At 54.3% G+C, this 19292-nt stretch overlaps 6 protein-coding genes across 6 annotated transcripts; 3 read left to right on the top strand and 3 right to left on the bottom strand.

The window, feature by feature from the left end:
• Positions 1–1114: 1114 nt before the first annotated feature.
• Positions 1115–3029, top strand: BO94DRAFT_582842 (high affinity methionine permease; the record flags this gene model as incomplete). The annotated part of the gene is made up of 6 exons (XM_025615505.1): positions 1115–1217; positions 1285–1516; positions 1572–2022; positions 2073–2337; positions 2391–2553; positions 2612–3029. The coding sequence occupies 6 exons, from the start codon at positions 1115–1117 to the stop codon at positions 3027–3029; spliced, it is 1632 nt and encodes a 543-aa protein (XP_025470221.1).
• A 1270-nt stretch (positions 3030–4299) lies between these two features.
• Positions 4300–7074, top strand: BO94DRAFT_459501 (M1 family metallopeptidase; the record flags this gene model as incomplete). Its single annotated transcript, XM_025607844.1, has 3 exons — positions 4300–4451; positions 4518–6888; positions 6946–7074. The coding sequence occupies 3 exons, from the start codon at positions 4300–4302 to the stop codon at positions 7072–7074; spliced, it is 2652 nt and encodes an 883-aa protein (XP_025470222.1).
• Positions 7075–7511: 437 nt separating this feature from the next.
• On the bottom strand, positions 7512–13282 carry prp28 (mRNA splicing protein PRP28; the record flags this gene model as incomplete). Its single annotated transcript, XM_025614382.1, has 9 exons — positions 13040–13282; positions 12744–12959; positions 12579–12682; positions 10715–12083; positions 10514–10556; positions 10141–10217; positions 9905–10102; positions 7828–9797; positions 7512–7683 (listed from the first exon to the last, which is right to left on the bottom strand). The coding sequence occupies exons 1-9, from the start codon at positions 13106–13108 to the stop codon at positions 7512–7514; spliced, it is 4218 nt and encodes a 1405-aa protein (XP_025470223.1). The 5' UTR covers positions 13109–13282.
• A 157-nt stretch (positions 13283–13439) lies between these two features.
• BO94DRAFT_486570 (mitochondrial 54S ribosomal protein mL59) lies at positions 13440–14452 on the top strand. The gene is made up of 2 exons (XM_025609009.1): positions 13440–14068; positions 14146–14452. The coding sequence occupies exons 1-2, from the start codon at positions 13505–13507 to the stop codon at positions 14185–14187; spliced, it is 606 nt and encodes a 201-aa protein (XP_025470224.1). The 5' UTR covers positions 13440–13504; the 3' UTR covers positions 14188–14452.
• Positions 14453–14493: 41 nt separating this feature from the next.
• Positions 14494–17401, bottom strand: hxB (putative molybdenum cofactor sulfurase protein (HxB)). Its single transcript, XM_025609010.1, has 2 exons — positions 17056–17401; positions 14494–16985 (listed from the first exon to the last, which is right to left on the bottom strand). Exons 1-2 carry the CDS (start codon positions 17156–17158, stop codon positions 14584–14586), a joined length of 2505 nt encoding a protein of 834 aa, XP_025470225.1. The 5' UTR covers positions 17159–17401; the 3' UTR covers positions 14494–14583.
• A 915-nt stretch (positions 17402–18316) lies between these two features.
• Positions 18317–19188, bottom strand: BO94DRAFT_343546 (uncharacterized protein). The gene is made up of 2 exons (XM_025607053.1): positions 18948–19188; positions 18317–18863 (listed from the first exon to the last, which is right to left on the bottom strand). The coding sequence occupies exons 1-2, from the start codon at positions 19020–19022 to the stop codon at positions 18339–18341; spliced, it is 600 nt and encodes a 199-aa protein (XP_025470226.1). The 5' UTR covers positions 19023–19188; the 3' UTR covers positions 18317–18338.
• Between the last annotated feature and the right edge of the window lie 104 nt (positions 19189–19292).

Raw genomic sequence — 19292 nt, forward strand, 5'->3', positions numbered from 1 at the left:
GGGTTCTCATATACGCATTGATACGCGAGTGGTTTGGTATTGTTTGTTTTTACTCTGGTTCCATGTTTTCACTGCTTGTTGGGCGTGTGGTCTGAATCGGCGTTTGAGCTGGGGAAGAGGTACACAAATTGCCAGCGACCTTGGATACGACTGATGATGATGGCATGGGATTCTAGGGAGTCTGGTGGGTAGGGATGGATGGCTGGATGGATGGCTGGATGGAACTTCTGGATGCAGATACTGCGAGTCAGACGCAGCTGTACTGTACATACAACATAATCGCACGCAAATTCTTGGCAAGTTTCGCCCACCGGGCGGATTGATGATTGCTGGCATTTAGAGCCCGACCCACGGCGGAGGCGTTGATCTGGATGCCGGGCTGGCTTAACTTTACCTAACCTAAACTGCGTGAGCCTCGCAAGGACAGGGTCTAAATTGCGTGATTGATTCTGGTGTGTCATAGGAACTCTCTCAGCGGTTCTCAGCGGTTTGCCGCGCTGGTCGGGGTGGAGAGCTTCCCTCTCGGGTTCCGCTCCGACGTCGAGTTTTTTTTTTTTTTTCCCTTTCCTCTTGCCGGGCCTTTTTTTTGCCTCATCCCGACGGGGGCCTCGAAACGCGCCGTGGCGGTCGACCACATGGCCGCTGTCATGTCCATTCTTCTTCTGGGAACTGTCGCCATCGACGGACTTGTCTTTCCTTTCTCTCCTGGTGCTTTGCTTGACCGTTCTATTTTTCTAGAACCTTTTTCTGGGCATTCATCTCGGTCTAGGGCGCTCGACTTGTATACTTCCGTGATCGAACTATGACACACTTGCCCTAACATCCTTCTCTCTGAATTTTTTTAATATCCTCCCACCCACCCTTAACGTTCCTTGGCCTAGCCGCCTAGCCTTACAGGGAATCCCTCGTGTTCAAACGTGTCGCTAACCTAGTCGCCTTGGATTGCATCACATTTAGCTACAGCACATCATCGCATCTTACGGTCTTGCCTCCGGTGGTAGCCGCTCAGTCTCACTACTTTAGGTGTCTCCCAGCGCTATATAGCTCCCTTTGGGTCTCCACGTCTAGACGGTTGGCTTTAGACCGTAACTAGCGTTTTTCCTACTACAACAAGATGGCTGACGCAGCTGTTGAGTCTGGCTATCAGAAGGGCGTCCTCCCCGACACGAAGGCTGTCGAAGAGGGCCCCCGCAGAACGGATGGCGTGTCTGGATTGTGTATGTGTGATCGTCTGACCTGGTGTGGTTGGCCAAGGAAGACCGCGAACTAACAGTTGGACTCCAGATGAGGGCAATGTCTTCGAGGCAACCCCAGATGACCGTCGCCAAATCGGTGTCATCAGTGCCTCCTTCTTGATCTTCAACCGTGTCATCGGAACCGGTATCTTCGCCACCCCCAGTACGATCCTGTCCTTGTCCGGCAGTGTCGGCCTGTCCCTGATCATGTGGGTGATCGGTACCTTGATCGCCATGGCCGGTACTGCTGTCTACCTGGAATGGGGTACTGCGATTCCCAAGTATGTTTAACTCTTGATCATCGATGATGTCAGGGATTGGGCTAATGGCGCGTAGGAACGGTGGAGAAAAGAACTATCTTGAATATGTCTTCCGGAAGCCCCGGTTCCTGGTCACTGCCATGTACGCTGCCTATGCTGTGCTGCTGGGCTGGGCTGCTAGCAACAGTGTCGTCTTTGGCGAGTATATCCTCAATGCTGCCGACGTCGAAGTTGGCCGCTGGAACCAGCGTGGTATCGGTTTGGCTTGCATCACTGCCGCCTTTCTTATCCACTCTTTCGCTGTGAAGTGGGGTCTCATGCTCCAGAACTTCTTGGGTGTTGTCAAGCTCGTTATCATTGTCTTTGTCGTCGTTGCTGGATGGGTGGCTCTGGGCGGTCATATGAAGATTGATCCTCCTCACAACTTCACCAACGCCTTCGAAGGCACCACCGACACTGGATATGGTATTGTCATGGCCTTGTACAATGTCATTTGGTCCTTCATTGGGTACTCGAATGCCAACTATGTATGTTATATTGACGCATCTGGTACCTGACAATCACTAACCTGTCGCAGGCCCTGAGCGAGACGAAGAACCCGACCCGCACCCTGAAGATCGCTGCCCCGATCGCCATCTGCTCTGTCGGAATCCTGTACATGCTGTGCAACATCGCGTACTTTGCTGCGGTGCCCAAGGAGCAGTTCCTGTCCTCTGGTCAGACTGTCGCTGCCACTTTCTTCGGCAACATGTTTGGCTCGCGGGCGGAGAAGGTCATGTCGGTCTTTGTGGCCCTGTCGGCGTTTGGAAACGTTCTGTCTGTGATCTTCTCTCAGGGACGAAGTATGTAGTCTTTCATCAGACGTGTGAAGGTTCAGAAGCTAATGTTATTGCAGTTGTCCAAGCCCTGGGTCGTGAAGGTGTCCTTCCCTTGTCGAAGATCTGGGCCAGCAACCGGCCGTTCAACTCTCCCGCTGCTGGCCTCTTCGAGCACTGGGTCGTGTCTGTCATCATCATGTTGGCTCCTCCCCCAGGAGATGCCTATAACTTCCTGGTCAAGTAAGTTTCCCATTCCTCCGTCGCTGCCTAGGGGTCCAAGCTGACTGGTCGCGAACAGCCTCATCACCTACCCACTTTCCATCGTCAACGTGTTCGTGTCCGGCGGACTTGTCTACATCTACGTAACCAAGGCGAAGAACTTCCCGGACTGGGCTCCTGGAATCCGGGCGACGTTGCCCGTCACCATCTTCTTTTGCCTGTCCAACATCTACCTGGTCGTGGCTCCCTATGTCCCACCCAGCGCCGGCCAGAGTGTCTACAACGACCTGCCCTACTACCTGCACTGCGTCGTCGCGCTTGGCATCTTTGCGCTCGGCGCCGTGTACTACCTGGTGTGGGCGGTGCTGATGCCTCGCTTCGGCCGCTACATCCTCGTCAAGGAAACCGTGATTGACGCCGATGGCTGGTCCAGAAGTGTCTTCACGCGGATGCCACTTGAACAAGCCGAGCAGCAGCAGCAGCAGCAGCAGTCTTAGGGCGGAAGCCCCGACACCACCCATCTAGCAGGGTCACCCTGCACCTTCGTTCTTTATTATGATGACGAAAGATTCAACATCAATGCCCCATATGGCATACTAATCATAATGTTTACACTACTAACGGCTAGCATTCATGCGGAGTTTCGGGGGAGGGAAGGGATTGTGCTGATTTTTTTTTGGAGCGACCGGTTTACTGTATCTATACCATCTGCGTCTTCTAGGAGATACCTCTGTGATAGACCTACTTTCAACAATCGACCGCATATTGCTCATATCATTCATTTTATTATCGTATTGGATTAAATAACTAAGTTAGAGATGTAGATTAGGGAATGTCCCAGCCCTCTATGGAAGCCCATTCACCGGGGAAGCACGTAGCTCCATTCATGAGCCCCTCAAACTGGCTGGTGCACCGTCTTGCAAGTACCACCCCGGAGGGCAGCTCGACAGCCAATGCCATACATAATACACCCCGAAACGAGGATCTGGCACCGATTGCAGTGAGAACACTTGCGTGAAGAATGAATGAATGAAACAGGAAAGGGAAACGGGAAAAGAAAAAGGGAAAAGATGGGCGTCATGTGATGCGGAGAACCCCTGCCCGTCAAGCCCTCATTTCCTGATTGGGGAAAGTGCCGACAGGGGAGCTGATTGCCCCATTAGGTAAGGGGCATGACTGTGTTTTGTTAGTCATCGAATCCGGGCGGGCCTACCGCCTGCCCGTTCGAGGCGGGCGACCGTCGGGACTCCCGCGGCCTCGACTTTTCCTGACCGAAGCTTTTTGCATTGTTGCATTGTTGTCCTGTTGCTTTGACTCATCAGCGAGGTGTGAGATTGCTATTCATCCTCAATTGCGGCCTCTCATTCGTGTTCAACCCGGGGTTCTTTGGTTTTCCGGGCTCCTTTGTTATCTGGGTGGGGATTGTTCTCGTGTTGAGTTGACTCAAGGTTGGGATTCATGCGTCGTTTTACCTCCGCACGGGTACCGCTGGGTCGGAGCTCAGCCAGCAGCAGTAGAGCGCTGCTTGCCCGATCTCCCCTCCACCGGCTGGCTGCTGTTGCTCTTCCCCGCCCCTCCTCCTCTTCCTCCTCTTCTGCCTCTGCTTTCTCCTCCACCTCTGTTGCCTTATCTACTGCCCCTCCCTCTTCTCTCATCTCTTCTGCTACATCCTCATCCTCTCCCTCTCCCTCTCCCTCCTCCCATCGATCTCCCCTTCGCCGTTCTCCCCTCTCCCAAGCTTCCAAACGTTATTGTTCCTATCGCAGAATGTGTGGTGCTCGTCGCGGAGAGGTGTCGGGCTCGACCAACATCACTCACGGTCGTGAGGTCCTGCCCACCAACGTCAAGCCCGTCCACTATGACCTGACCCTCGAACCCCACTTCGAATCTTTCACCTACGACGGTACCGTCACCATTGAGTATGTTCCCCCATGATGCGAGTTGGTATACCCTCGTCCCCGTTGGGAAGCTCACTGTCTGGATAGTCTCGACGTTGCCGAAGATACTACCTCCATCTCCCTCAATTCCAACGAGATCAAGATTCACAATGCCGTCGTGTCTGCTCAGGGTGCGGTGATTGCCTCCAACCCTGAGGTTACCATCAACCAGGAACAGCAGGTCGCCACCATCAAGTTCGCCGACACCATCCCCGCCGGATCATCCGCCCAGCTGAAGCTCACCTTCACCGGAGAGCTGAACGACAACATGGCTGGTTTCTACCGCTCCTCCTACAAGGCCGCCGATGGCCAGACCAAGTACATTGCCACTACTCAGATGGAGCCTACCGACGCCCGCCGGGCCTTCCCCTGCTTCGACGAGCCCGCCCTGAAGGCCAAGTTCACCGTGACCTTGGTTGCAGACAAGAGCCTGACATGCCTGAGCAACATGGACGTTGCTACCGAGACCGAGGTTGCCGGCGGCAAGAAGGCTGTCAAGTTCAACACCTCCCCGCTCATGTCCACCTACCTGCTCGCCTTCATTGTCGGCCAGCTCAACTACATCGAGACGAAAGCGTTCCGTGTTCCCATCCGCGTGTATGCTACCCCGGATCAGGATATTGAGCACGGTCGCTTCTCGCTGGACTTGGCCGCCCGGACCCTGGAGTTCTACGAGAAGGCGTTCGATAACGAGTTCCCGTTGCCCAAGATGGACATGGTTGCCGTACCCGACTTCAGCGCCGGTGCTATGGAGAACTGGGGTCTGATCACCTACCGTATTGTGGACGTGCTCTTGGATGAGAAGACCAGCGGTGCCGCCCGCAAGGAGCGTATTGCCGAGACCGTTCAGCACGAGCTGGCCCACCAGTGGTTCGGCAACCTGGTCACCATGGACTTCTGGGACGGCCTTTGGCTCAACGAGGGCTTCGCTACCTGGATGTCCTGGTACTCTTGCAACAGCTTCTTCCCCGAATGGAAGGTCTGGCAGACGTATGTTATCGACACCCTGCAGGGTGCCCTGTCCCTTGATTCGCTGCGGAGCAGTCACCCCATCGAGGTGCCTGTGAAGCGTGCCGATGAGATCAACCAGATTTTCGATGCCATCTCCTACTCCAAGGGCTCGTCGGTCCTTCGCATGATCTCCAAGTACCTGGGTGAGGATGTCTTCATCCAGGGTGTGCGTAACTATATCAAGAAGCACGCTTACGGAAACACCGAGACCGGTGACCTGTGGGCTGCCCTTGCTAATGCCAGCGGAAAGCCCGTGGAGGAGGTTATGGACATCTGGACGAAGAAAGTCGGTTTCCCCGTCGTCACCGTGTCGGAGAATCCCAGCACATCCACTATCCAGCTGAAGCAGAACCGTTTCCTGCGCACGGGTGATGTCCGCCCCGAGGAGGACACCACGCTGTTCCCCGTCATGCTGGGCCTGCGTACCAAGAACGGCATCGACGAGGACACCATGCTGACCGGCCGGGAGGGCGAGTTCAAGGTGCCCGACCTTGACTTCTTCAAGCTCAACGCCGATCACTCCGCGATCTACCGCACCTCGTACAGCCCCGAGCGCCTGACCAAGCTGGGTGAGGCGGCCAAGGGTGGACTTTTGTCGGTCGAGGACCGTGCCGGTATGATTGCCGATGCGGGCGCCTTGGCTTCGTCTGGCTACCAAAGCACCTCGGGTCTGCTGTCGCTCCTGAAGGGATTCGACAGCGAGGCCGAGTTTATCGTGTGGAACGAGATCCTGACTCGCATTGGTGCTCTGCGCGCGGCATGGCTGTTCGAGGACGCCCCGACCAAGGACGCCTTGAAGGCCTTCCAGCGCTCTTTGGTCAGCAGCAAGGCGCACGAGATCGGATGGGAGTTCTCGGACAAGGATGGACACGTCCTGCAGCAGTTCAAGGCGCTCATGTTCGGCAGTGCGGGTATGGCCGAAGACCCGGTCGTCGTCAAGGCCGCCCAGGAGATGTTCGAGCGGTTTGCCGCCGGTGACGAGAACGCCATTCACCCCAACATCCGTGGCAGTGTGTTCAGCATTGTCCTGAAGAACGGTGGTGAGAAGGAGTACAATGTGGTCCTCGACCGCTTCCGCAACGGTGCCACTTCGGATGAGAAGACGACGGCCCTCCGCTGCCTGGGTACGGCCGAAGAACCCGCTCTGATCCAGCGTACTCTGGACTTGGCCAGCGGTGACGAGGTCAAGAACCAGGACATCTACATGCCCCTGGGTGGGCTCCGCAACCACGCCGCGGGTATTGAGGCTCGTTGGACGTGGTTGAAGAACAACTGGGATGCCATCTACAAGCGTCTGCCCCCGTCTCTCGGTATGCTGGGCACGGTGGTGCAGCTCAGCACCGCCAGCTTCAGCACGGAGCAGCAGTTGAAGGATGTGCAGGAGTTCTTCCAGAGCAAGGACACCAAGGTAAGCCACTCCCGCCCCCCCTTTTTTATTTGGTTTGTTTATCTAACTCTCGTCTAGGGCTTCGACCGTGCGGTTGAGCAGAGTCTCGACTCGATCCGGGCGAAGGTCAACTGGGTCAAGCGTGACCGGGCTGATGTGGAGTCTTGGCTTAAGGCTAACAGCTTCAGCCGCGACGGTAAGCTGTAAACGCGTATATACCCTTACCTGATAATGCAACTTGAAGACTTGTTGTGTCGTCAGTTGATCTTACATACTCGATATTTACGAGATAAGGAATGTCATCAAAGATACAAAAGCCATTGGATTCCTCCGACTATGTTCGGAGTGTGTATAATAAGAACAGTCTCCAAGTCAGACAATTTTTATATCATTTCCTTGTCCTTGTCCGTGTGTCCGTTGAGAGTATATGCGATTCTCGCTATAGCTATGATACATACGCCGTAGTTCATTGTCAGGCATTAAGCAGTTCTCCCCTCCCTTCTCCTCTCCCTCCTCTTCCTTAGGCAAGGATGTTAAATAGATAGATGGCTAGAAAGAGAGAACCAAAGCCCTAGACCATCCATCCATCCATCCATCCTTTGAATAAGAATACTGATACCACTAAGAAATAAGAAGAAGAGGAATCACCAACCCCCCTTCCCACCAAACCCAGAGCCTCCCCCCTCATCATTGTTATTATTGTTACTCTTCTTAGGGAATCCGCGGGTGGGTTTCGACTGCGCGGCTTCATGTTTGCGGAGTTCTTCGGGGACGCGCGAGATGGGGGATTTCATGAGCATTTGTTTTAGGTCGTACCTGTTTTTTTTTTTTTTGAAAAATCGTGTTAGTAGACGTTGATGGATGGTGTGGGATGGGATGAGTAGAGGGTTTAATGTGGAGATGAGATGAGGTGAGGAGTGGGGGTTAGGGGTATAGAGGACTAGGAGGAGGGAAACGTACATAACCTCGGTATCCTCATTACCCAAAAAGGTAATAGAGACACCACTCTTCCCGGCACGACCGGTACGACCGATACGATGGGTATAACTTTCGATAGAGCCGGCCATGTTGAAGTTAATGACCAGACTGACGTCTGGGACGTCGATACCACGACCTGCCAGATCGGTGGCGACCAGGACGTCGGTGGAGCCGTTGCGGACTGAAGCAAGCGCGGCTTCACGCTGGTCTTGGGTTTTGCTACCGTGCAGGGTGACGGAGGAGAAGCCCCAGTGTTTGATTTCGCGGGCGATGGCGTCACAGTTGCGTTTGATGTTGACGAAGACGATGATCGGGGGACGGAATTCGCCGGACGAGAGGATGTCGCCGAGACGTTTCTTGCGCTTGTCTTCGCCGGCGATCATCTCGACGCGCTGCTCGACGGTGTCGACGGCTTCGCCGGCGGAGCCGATGGTGACGATGGCTGGGCGGCGGAGGTATTTGCGGGCGATGCGTTCGACGGCCGTGGGCATGGTGGCTGTGTACATCATGGTTTGGCGGTAGCGGTCTTTGCTGCCGATGTGTTGGCTCATGGCGAGGGAGTTTTCGGCTTCTTCGCTGTCGGGCTTTTCGTTGGAGACGGGGAGGGCGTCAAGGATCTTGTTGACGGGTTCTTCGAAACCGAGGTCGATCATTCGGTCGGCTTCATCCATGATTACGTAGCAACATTGACTAAGGACAAGCATGCGGCGCTCGATGCAGTCAACGAGACGACCGGGTGTGGCGATGATGATTTCGGCGCCGTCGCGCAGGCTGTAGGCTTGTTCTTCGAGGGAGTGACCACCGACGATACTGACGACGTTGAACCCAAGCGGGATAGTGAATTTCTTGGCTTCGATCTCGATCTGCTGCGCCAATTCACGGGTCGGGGCGAGGACGATGGCGTAAGGGCCATCGTTTTTGCGCCATTCGAATTCGTCGATGCGCGGGAGTTCGGCGATGTAGCAGAGGAGGGGGAGGAGGAAGGCCGCCGTCTTACCGGAACCGGTGACGGCGACACCGATGAGGTCGCGGGACTGCATAGCGATGGGGATGGCGGCACGCTGAATGGGGGTGGGCTCCTTGTAGCCGACGCGGCCGATGAGCTCCATGAGACGCTTGGGGAGGCCGGACTCGTCCCACGAGCGCATGGGGTTGGGGACGCTGCCGCCCTTGGTGGCGATGTTGAAGTCTTCCTTGAAGATACGCCAGTCGCGCTCGCGCATGTGCTCGAGCTTCTTTTCGCTCCAATGCTTGTCGAGCTGGTTGCGCGTGCTTTCTTCTCGGCGTCGGCGCTCCATCTCGAGGATCTCTCTGGCGCGGATGCTTCCTGCTTCACGATCGCGATCTTCCAAAGCGCGCGCGTACTTCTGTGCTACTGAGTCTGCGACATCGTCGCCGAAGCCAGCCAGACGACCACGGCCGTAGAAGTTGGCCTCATGTCGACTCTGATATAGTGGGTTGTAGTCGCCACTAGTATCCTCCTCAGCGTTCCACTCGAAGTTGAATTTCCGATCCGTCGTCCTCTTGCGCTTCTTCTTAGCGGAGAAGTTGGACGTCTGGTCCGCACCCATATATCTCTGTTTCACCAGGGCCGCTTGGACCGCTGCTTCTTCATCATCCACGGCACGATTGCCTCCCTTTCCACCCGTCAAACCAAAGGACATCGATTTCGGGGGTGGCGGCGGAGACATGTCGTAGTTCTTGTTATGGGACTGGGAGTGGCGCATCGCTGCCGGTGCAGTCGGGGCATCTGAGTTGCGCATGGCTCGAGGGCCAGTGGGAATGAATCTTGAGTCGCCATTGTGTCCGTTGGACCCGACTGAAGGCGAGAGCGTATCACTTCTGTCGCCATTGGAGGCACTCTCGGACTTTAATCTGCGGGTTGCTTCGACTTCCTTGGCACGTTTTTCTAAGGCGATCTTCTCACGTTCCTTCTTGGATAAGAATTTTGGCTGTGCAAAAGAATAAAGTATTAGCCATGTAGTCCGTAAAAATCTTCGTCAAGCTGGTGGCGCAATCCTGGGCTTTTCCCTCCCGGGAATAGCAGAGACAAGCATACCTTCGCCGCTGCAGCATCGGCTTCTCTCTTTTTCCGCACGAGTTCCTCCACACTCAGCGGGGTCGCTGCGGGTCGTTTGGTGCCCCATCCGACCTTCTTTTTCTTGGGCTCTGTCTCCGGCGGCGGTGCAGGAGGGAGGTCTTCGGGCGGTGGTGGAGGCGCGGACGTGTCTGGCGGCGGCGGAGGGGCGGCGGAATCCTCTGGTGGGGGCGGGGGGGCGTAGAAGGGCGTTCAACGGGTTCGGGGGGAGGCATGGGAGGAGGCGCTCCGGAGGAGCCGTTTGTCACGATACCTTCCATGGCGGCGGGGAATACTGGGAGCAAGAAGATGGGCCTGAAGCTCGGCGGCGGAGGCGCAGAAGAGACCAGGCCGCGGGACTTTCTACGGCGGTGAGAACTTGCAGTCACGTGTGGGTCAGTCCTCGACAGCCCTACAGCACAAACGAGTCTCATCAGAGCTACAGTACCGTGGAATCACACATGCATGGAATGAGAAGCTACCTACGCATTAGAATACAATTGAGACAGTGTCCAAACTCATAAGGTCCACCCAACCGGATCACATCAGATCATGGAAGAGCAGTCGAGAAGCAGGCAGCCTGCCCGCAACAGATGCCTTCTCGCCTCTCACTCAACACGCCAGTCGCTTGAAACTGCACACAAATCAGAAGAAATTATTGTTCTACATAAACGAGCCATCGAGGGCCATGAGAGGGATAGATACCATCCTCTTGACAAGGATTCAAGTCGGGAGTAAGTGCTTCCGGACCAGCGGGTTCGGAGGCGTTCTTCATACCAATCAGACTTAGACGCCACCGTTGACCGGCGCCTGCTGGTAGTACGCGTAGGGATTAGCTTGAGGGGTAGTTGGGACAGCAATTTCCGCCACAGGCGTCGCCTGGGAGGCAGGCTGAGGAGGCTGGGAGGGCTGCTGCACCACTTCCTCAGCCTTCATCTTAGACACCGACGCGGGGCCGTGGACTTCACGGTCCAGAGTCATGTACTCCTTCGCGGCATCCTTCGTCCCACGTTCGAGCAGGTATACCATGTAGATCTGAACCAGCTCCCTCACCACTTGGGCCGGGAGGGTGCTATTAGACCGAATGTCCTCAACCACTTTCTTGATGCGTTCGTACTGAACGTTCTCGGTGGGGGCACTCGTGGGCTGGTCGAGCTCGAAGTTCAGATAGCTAGTCCAGAATGGACGGCTGTCCATGTAGTATTGCTGGTTCGTCTGGAAAACTTGGCGGGCGTCCTCGGGAGAGCCCTTAATCTTCCACAGCAGGCGAGCCCATTCTGCAACCAGCGCCGCCTTCGTAGCCAGGTCCGATTGGGGGGAATCCAACTGGCTCTTGTACACTTCAATGGCCGCCTCGAGGCCGCCATGACGGCGAGACATGTTCGCCAGAGACACTATCGTATCGACATGGTTGGGGATGTTAAGAAGGATGGCGTCGTGGATCTCCTTGGCGACATCCACACGGCCGCTCATCTCTTCGAAGTATGCGTACTGAAGACGGGTCGCAGGGTTGGCGATCGGCACGTACAAGTAGCTTGCACGTTGATAGATGCTCCGTACTTCTTCCTCCTTACCGGACTGGCCGGCCATCCACCTGGCGTAGCGTTGCCAGAACTCATCGTAGTGGGCACACGTCACCAGACATCTCTCGTACAGGAATTGGGTCCTGGTATACGATCCCTCGGATTCTTCAAAATCGAGGTACTTCTTCCAGTTGGTCAGCTGGCCCTCATCGAGTTCGGTAACGTGGAAGTACGGGCGCTTGATCTCCGACTCGTATGTCCAGCGTTTCGTCGTCTCGGTTTGGGTCTTGGAAAAGATCTCAAGGTGATGGCTATCCACGCGCAACCGTAGGTCCCTTTCAACCTCGGCCTCTGCCTTGGCGCCGGGGGCCACATGCCCGGCGGCAGCATCGAGCTCCGCACGGAACTGGGCCAAGGTCTCAGGGGATGCCAACTCCGTCACCGGGCGGGTTTGAGCCAACTGCCTGTATCTTTCGAAGTACCGAGCATACTGGTGCATGGGGATGTGAATTACGCGGCCTAGGATACCGAAGATCTTATCGTAAGCTTCCACGCGCTCCTCGAACTCGATGTATTTGTCCCAGAAGGGATGCGCGAGGAAGTCTAGCCCAACGCTGCTTGCGCCACGTTCAAACAGTCTGTGAACAAGAGATGTCAGTATGGGCCGGAGATACCACCATTTGACAACATTCTGGGGAGATGGGGAATGGTGGGGAAGTAGGGGAATGGCAAGGATAGCAAACATGAGCATGAGATTCCCAATGAGTGCGAGCCCAAACAATTGAACGACTAAGATGGTCAAACTGTGGATAAAAACGTCTGTTCCCCCGTCTGCTTCGAGCGCAGAATAGGTGCCACCGAACACAGAAACTGGATTCTAATGTCCGTTCAGGGGAGGTGTTTGGCTTCAAATCAACTGTAACTTTTCTTCAAGGGGGGAGCAAACAGCCTGGAGAAGCCATGGGTGAGAAGTAAACTCCAGTTGAGTCCGGGTAAGGCGAAATCTCACCCGTCAGCGAGGGGACTGCGGCAAACGAGCATTTGCACCACGCGGGTCCGGTATCACAACCATGTCCGTGCTGCGTTGGTAACGGTTACAGGGGAGGAAAGGAAACCAGCTCTACTATACTTACTCTCGGATCACGTCAGCGTCGTGGGAGGTTTCTGCCTTGAAGGAGCAGTAGTTGGTCCAGAGGTCCACCGATGGCGAGATGCTAGCAATACCGCGTTCGTACACCTGTCCAGCACCATTAGCGACCCAGGTTACCCGATCAAGATCAAGATCCTAGACCACATACCATGTCCGCCGCCTCAGTGCCAGTGATGGAGAACTCCAGGTCGGCATATTTTTTCCAATATCCAAACAATAGCGGGAACTTGGCGAGGAAGCGATCGTAAACATTGCGCACGGTGGTGATAGCTTGGGGGTTGGAGTTGCGGTTAATTCCACCCTCGAGCGCCTCGCCGGCGCGAACCAGCTTCTCCCAGGTTTCAAAGTTATCGGGATCGTCGAGCTATCGGACAAAGACAGGGTTAGCAAGCTACTCTAGAATCCCCTAACGACCAATATAAGATGGATAGAGTCGCATCATACCAGCTCAACTTCCAGCTTCTTCAACTCCGCATTCTCCTCCTCGGAGCCTCCGTAGTTATAGTCCGCCATGTTGGCAGTTGGCAGTAGGACACAAGAACAGAGACGGAATCGCCGTGACAAAAGACGAGGTAATCAAGCGATCGAAATCAAAACCCAAGCGACCGACCAGAAGGAAGAGCAAGAGAAAAGCGGCCAGAAGAAGAGAGGAGAGGAGAGGGAGGACGGCACGGGGGAAGGTGAAAGCGAGTCGTTGTGAAGTCCAGCCACACTAACAAGACTTCCTGCCTGAGTCTGCCGCCCTGGCTTTTTTCGCCGAGCCCGAGCCTCGTCCCCAAACAGGCTTAGCGCCGTCCCTGCAATTCTCGACGCTGCATCAAATAATCATAACGAACAAGTCCGGAGAAGCATCTTATCCCTCCAACCCTCCAATTCCACACGTCCACGGTGGTACCGTACCTCCTCACCATGGCCACCACGCAAGCCTCCAGCTTGGTCAACAAGCTCCCCGCGCGTCTCCGCAACTTCTTCGCCCGCTATCCTCCGCAGGTCTATTCCGCGGCCGTGGCACCTCGCCCAGAAGCCCCCGAAACAGCCGCCGTCGATGCCACCGAGGAGCTTCCCTCGCCCTACACCCCCAACCGCGACGCCAAGGGCTTCAAGCGTCCCGATCCTAAAGAGTTCTCGCCGTCCCGCGCTCTCCTCCACTCCGACCCCAAACACCCCAACCCATTCCTGCCTCGCAAGAACTTCCGCACGGGCAAGTGGTCCGGTCCCCGGGTTGGTCTGCGGAGACAGGCCGAGTTGGTGAAGCTGGCGATTAAGTACAATGTTGAGGCGCTGTTGCCTCCGGGACGCAAGTCGACTGAGTTCAAGGACACCCGGCGGAACGAGCGTGGTCTGGCTATCAAGGGTACTGGTATCGGACAGAAGGTCAAGGGTCACAAGTGGGAGCGGACGATGGAGGCTCGTCTGGAGGACAGGCGCAAGGCTATGATGGAGATGCCGGAGATGATCCGGTTGTGGAAGCAGGTAAGGGATTACGCTTTCCTTGGTTATAGGAAAAAGAAAAAGAAGAATGGTTATGCTGACTCGGTTGCTTTTTACAGAGAGGTCACGGTCGTGGCTGGAAGAGCTGGCCCAAGCGGTAAACGCTTACGCCGTTGGATGTATTTGTTTCTTTGGCCTCGAATGGATTCGGGGCTTGCATAATGTCGCATCTCTTTTTTACTTATGTCTTGCCGGGCTGGGAACTCATCCGGCTCGGTGAGAGTTTCGATTGATCATTGTCGGGGTTCGGCACGGGAGTTTGTTCTCATATGTATTGTACAAATAGCTTTTTTTCCAATCACGCACATTGAATGCTTGCGTGGAATGGTACTATAGATGTTGAATGCAAAATATACATCACTCGGGTGTCTACTTTCGATGTGGAGGAGTAACTGCTGAGGTTTCACCTCGCTTGATACATTATCGCTCATATGATTAATCCAATCTATATGGGGTCGGACACATTCCAATGTTGTCCACGACCGGATCATAATTCATCACTCATGACCATATGATGGGGAGACAACGTCTCCCACCATCACAGTCCTCGGCTTGGGGTTATCATAATTATCCCACGCATGTTCCGAAGAAGAAATAGATAGATGCCGCCCAAAGTAAATCTTGTTCCCGCTCTTTCGCGTCTTGGCCAACGTTGAATACGGTTCTTCGCCGCGCACCCCGGTGAGCTGATCGATACAAACCATCTGGCACCGTTGACAGGATCCAAGCACGTTGAACTGGAGGTATTCGGACCCAATACGTAGAGACTCCCAATGGTCCTCTATATACGGTCGTTCAGCACTCCCGCGTTGTGGGAAATCCTCCGCCACGACGATGTTGGCACGGAACACATCGGCAGCCACAGCTTTCTTTCGAACATTGCCAGCCGAGGAACCGCTTTTAATCGTTTCGTTCAGACGGTTGACAGATGAGCGGGAGATGAGGAGGATTGGGCTTTCGTTGGACAAGAGGATGGGACTCCGTTCCGCTTCTGGTGTCGGCGGATCTTGGGGGAAGGAGCCTGGCATAGTCGGTCTCAGTGGAGATCGCCTACCACCAGGAGAGCGTCTAGGCTCAGCAAGTCTGGTAGAAGTTTGCGGTGGAAACCTTGCAAGTGTACAGGGTACGTCAAGGAAGTCCGAGAAGAAGGAAGACACAGCGGGAGATGAATATGCCTGCACGACAACTTGGTCCCCGCAGACAGTAGAAGGTTTTGAGCTGTTCTGACACAATGAAGTAGACACGAGGCTCGTGCTCTCGCGGTCCAGAAGAATTTCAAGTGTCTTCTGGTCTGGTGAGTGTACAGGTCCGCAGGTGATTCGTAGGACGCCACGGCTGAGATCGATAAACGGTCGTATCAGGGCCATGCGAGGATACCTCTTCTGGTTGAGAGCTGCCCCTGTGCCTTGATGAATCAAACACCACTCTCGATCCCACGCTAATCCCTCCCGTCGAATTTCCCAGCGTTGGCCGTCAGGCACTTTGAATGCACCGCAACTCTTGATTGGGTATACGGAGAGACTCTCAACATGAAAGCCAGACCGTTGGGCAAGGTTAGTTTCCATTGGTGGCACCAACGCACACATACTCGGACTTTTCTCGACGTAGAATTCCTCGATGAAAGCCATAAAATTGTTGATATCATTCAGATTGCTCATCGCACCAAGACTGACTCTCAAAATCCCAGTCGGACGTCCATCCATGATATCGTGGTCATCTCCGCAACGCAGCCCTGCGCTGAAGTGCCGAAGCATGTCTGCCCCAGTCCAATCAAGACTCGCTGCTGTGCCTCCTGGGTTACAGAGGGTTCCAGATCGGATCTGTATATTTCTGACACTTGCCAGCTTCTCCACTTCAGATTTGCCAATCCATGCACCTTGGCTACTGCGCAAATTGAATGCAAGAATCGGGCCTTGTGTAGATGGGTCGCCATAATCTGAATGCGGTGATCTGTACACATGACAGACTTTCTCTCCGTTATGGTGTCTCAAAGCAGTCATGCGATCGTGTAAGCGCTTTGCTAAGAAGCGCGTATGTGAGGAAATATTCGCCATACAGCCGAAAAGGCGCTCGTGCGTCTCAAACGCGGAGCCCAAGGCGATTATGTTATGAAACGGAAGAGTCCCATCTTCCAGCCGTTCGTGGATCGATGATTGCTTCTTTGCATGCCATTGCGCTCCCTGTGTCAAGACCATATCCACAGTCCCTCCGCCGAAGAACTTCCGCTTGTCGAAGATATGACCAGCACTCTTGCGAACAATCAATGCACCAAGGTCCGGGAACCCGAAGATTTTGTAGAAACTGAGAACGGCAAAGTCGGGTGCGGCGGAAGCATCACTCAGATCGAGGGGCGATGTCGACACAAGCGATGCGACGTCAAGAAGAGTGTAAGTATTCTCGGCTGAATTCCGTATCCTTTCACACCATTCAAGAGGAAAGCGCTGGCCACTCATATTCGATTGTGCAGGATACGCAAACAGTCGCGGGCCATGCCCCGGTTCGGTACCCAACTCGGAGATCCATCTTTCGACCTCTGCATCTGTCATAAAGCACCTGTTGCCAATACCCGCAAGCTCACGCGCCCCGATCAAGCTTGTATGCGCGTCAACATGATATCCATACCAGAAACCTTGCGGCGTTGACTCGCGGAGAGAATCAGCAACCAACTTAATTGCGGCGGTGGCGTTCGCCACGAAGACGAGATCAAACTCTTCGGGGTCGACGTTGAAGAAGCGAAGGGCCCGTAGACGGATATCATCCACGCGTTGGGTCGATAGCTGTGAGGGTGCGGACATAGAATGAGGGTTCCCGTAGAGGTTCGACGTAAGGTCCCGAGAGAACGATTCGATCAGAGATTTGGCGTAGAGCGTGGTACCTGCATGGTCGAGATATGTTGTGCCTGTGTTGTAGTCCAAATCGTAAGCATATAGCTCTCGTGTCGCAGGGAAGCTGCCAACCTTGCGACTTACCTCTGAGCAAGGGATATTCACGTTCCCGGATGACGTCCACATCCTCCGGGTATTGGCGCTCATACTCCACGATGCTTTCGCCTTTGTGCCTGCTAGCCAGCATAGTGGACAATCCCTGGCGGCATTAACAGCTGTGGTTATTAGGCTAGTGTGTGTGCAGAGAGGAGGAGCCAGTTCCGCATTGCTGGCGAGGGTGATGTGTGAGGTGGCGACCGCCGATTTATTGGATGTTCCCTTAACCACTAGTACGATTCAACAGGACGTCCACTAAGACACACCGCAATCAGGTCGATTCCTTGGGCTAGATGAAAATAAAGTTGTCAGTATTTGAGCAAAGTAAGTGAAATCATCAAGTAGTATCGCGATAGAAATAAGGCCCAGGCTACTAGCACTATATAGTCCCTAGCCGATAAGGCTAATGGATCGGAGCTTACCGACGGCGGGCTTTTCTCTCCTTCGTTGGCTCCGACGGTTAGTCACGGACGACTGCAACGCTGGGGTCTTCGCTAACAAACGCTGGAATCGATTTGATGTCATCATCATGAGTGTTCACGTCCGTGGGGATCTGGCTAATACATAAGTGCCGGGGAGGAGGGCACAAGGTGGCCACCAGCCTGAGCATGTTCAGCCCGACCAGACCGAAGCTTCCCCACCTTTGCGGTGCTTATCGAGGGCGGGGACCGGCCGGGTCCGAGGATCTTCTGCAGTCTCCAAAAGTGGTGGTGGTTTACTCTATTATTAAAGGCTCTCCACAGTTCGCAGAGCTTCATATTCACCGCTGATCATATAGAATACTGCTGTGTCATAGCTCATATGTTATAGAAACCAACTACTATATATATCCGAGATCCTATCTCTGTACAGAACAATTAGTAGCTAGCTCCCCATGCTACAAACCTCAACATTGGCATGTAGGATGGTACTAGAAATTACAAGGAAGAGCATCTGGCAAGCGCATCATTTTCCAGATACTAAAGCTGATCGGAAACCGCCATGTAATAAACTAATAGGCTCAGGAGAATCGCCAGGTAACACAAAAAGTGGTTTAAATCAGACAAAAGGCTTTGTAGAACACCAGCTAAATGAAAACACATTATCATCATTTGTATGTGGTTGTGATCATATCCCATCACAGAGCGAGCCACTTGAGGCTTATGCAGTCGTTATCCGCTCTTCCGTTATTTTCGTAGAATCAATTTCTTCTCTCTCGTCGTTGCGCGTTATCCATTTCAATCATTAATCGATATCATCCCATCATATCCATCGAGTCGTAAGAAACCCTCCTATACCACATACTGCTGCCGCCGACCCGAGCTGCTGTGGCGCCGGTGGCCCCGTCGACTGCTGTGACTCCTCCTCCGGACAGTGGTCTCCTTGACAACAACCTCCGGTCGCCGATAGATGGCAAGTGCTAGAATGGCAGTCCAGAAAAAGAAGACAACTTCGATGATCCCCAAAGCAAAGCAAGCCTTCAGCATCGCGCATGTCTTGTTGATATGGAAGGACAGGGGGTTGCCGGACCGGTAGCCATAGTATCCGAAGGGTCCAAGGGAGATGTACACCGAACCTCCATCCCAGTGAGAGCAAGTGGCTCCCGCAATAAAGCGCAGCTCGTAGACACCCGCAATAAATGCACCGAAGAAGAGGAGGTCAACGAAAGCGACGAACATGGCAGAGCGCTTGGTGGTCGAGAAGCGGATGAGGGTATCGATGCACCAGAAGGCCGCAATGACGCTGACGATGAAGAGAACAAGGATATAGGCCGGGGTGATCTGGTTCGCATTGAGGTAGCCATTGACAAAGTATGCCTGGGATTGATGTTGTCAGACAAAGTGACTCGTAGATCGGGGAGACGTCATGCGAAGATTAGGTTAAGGTTGGAATGCACTCACCATCATTCCAATGATCGGAATCAGGAAGATAAGCTCCAGAACGCGGTTGCAAATGAAGAAAAAGCTGCCAATCATCTTGCCGGATTGACGCAAATTGCGATTTAATCTTCTCAGAATGCAGCTTAGATACTAGGATTAGTTGCTCGGAGGCGTTCAGAGGCGTAGACAAAGGCAGTAGTGCGGACTGGTCGTGAGGCAGCTACAACGTCATCACACGAGGCACGGAGAATGTCAGAGTCGGGAACGATCACACGGAACCTGGCGCTGTGGGCAGGGCACTAGGTCAACGGATAATATGGTGTTGCGCCAGACAACGTATAGAAAGGAATTGATTAGGTGCCGATC

This window comes from Aspergillus sclerotioniger (genome assembly GCF_003184525.1).
Source record: "Aspergillus sclerotioniger CBS 115572 chromosome Unknown BO94scaffold_6, whole genome shotgun sequence".
Classification (NCBI taxonomy): Eukaryota; Fungi; Ascomycota; class Eurotiomycetes; order Eurotiales; family Aspergillaceae; genus Aspergillus; species Aspergillus sclerotioniger.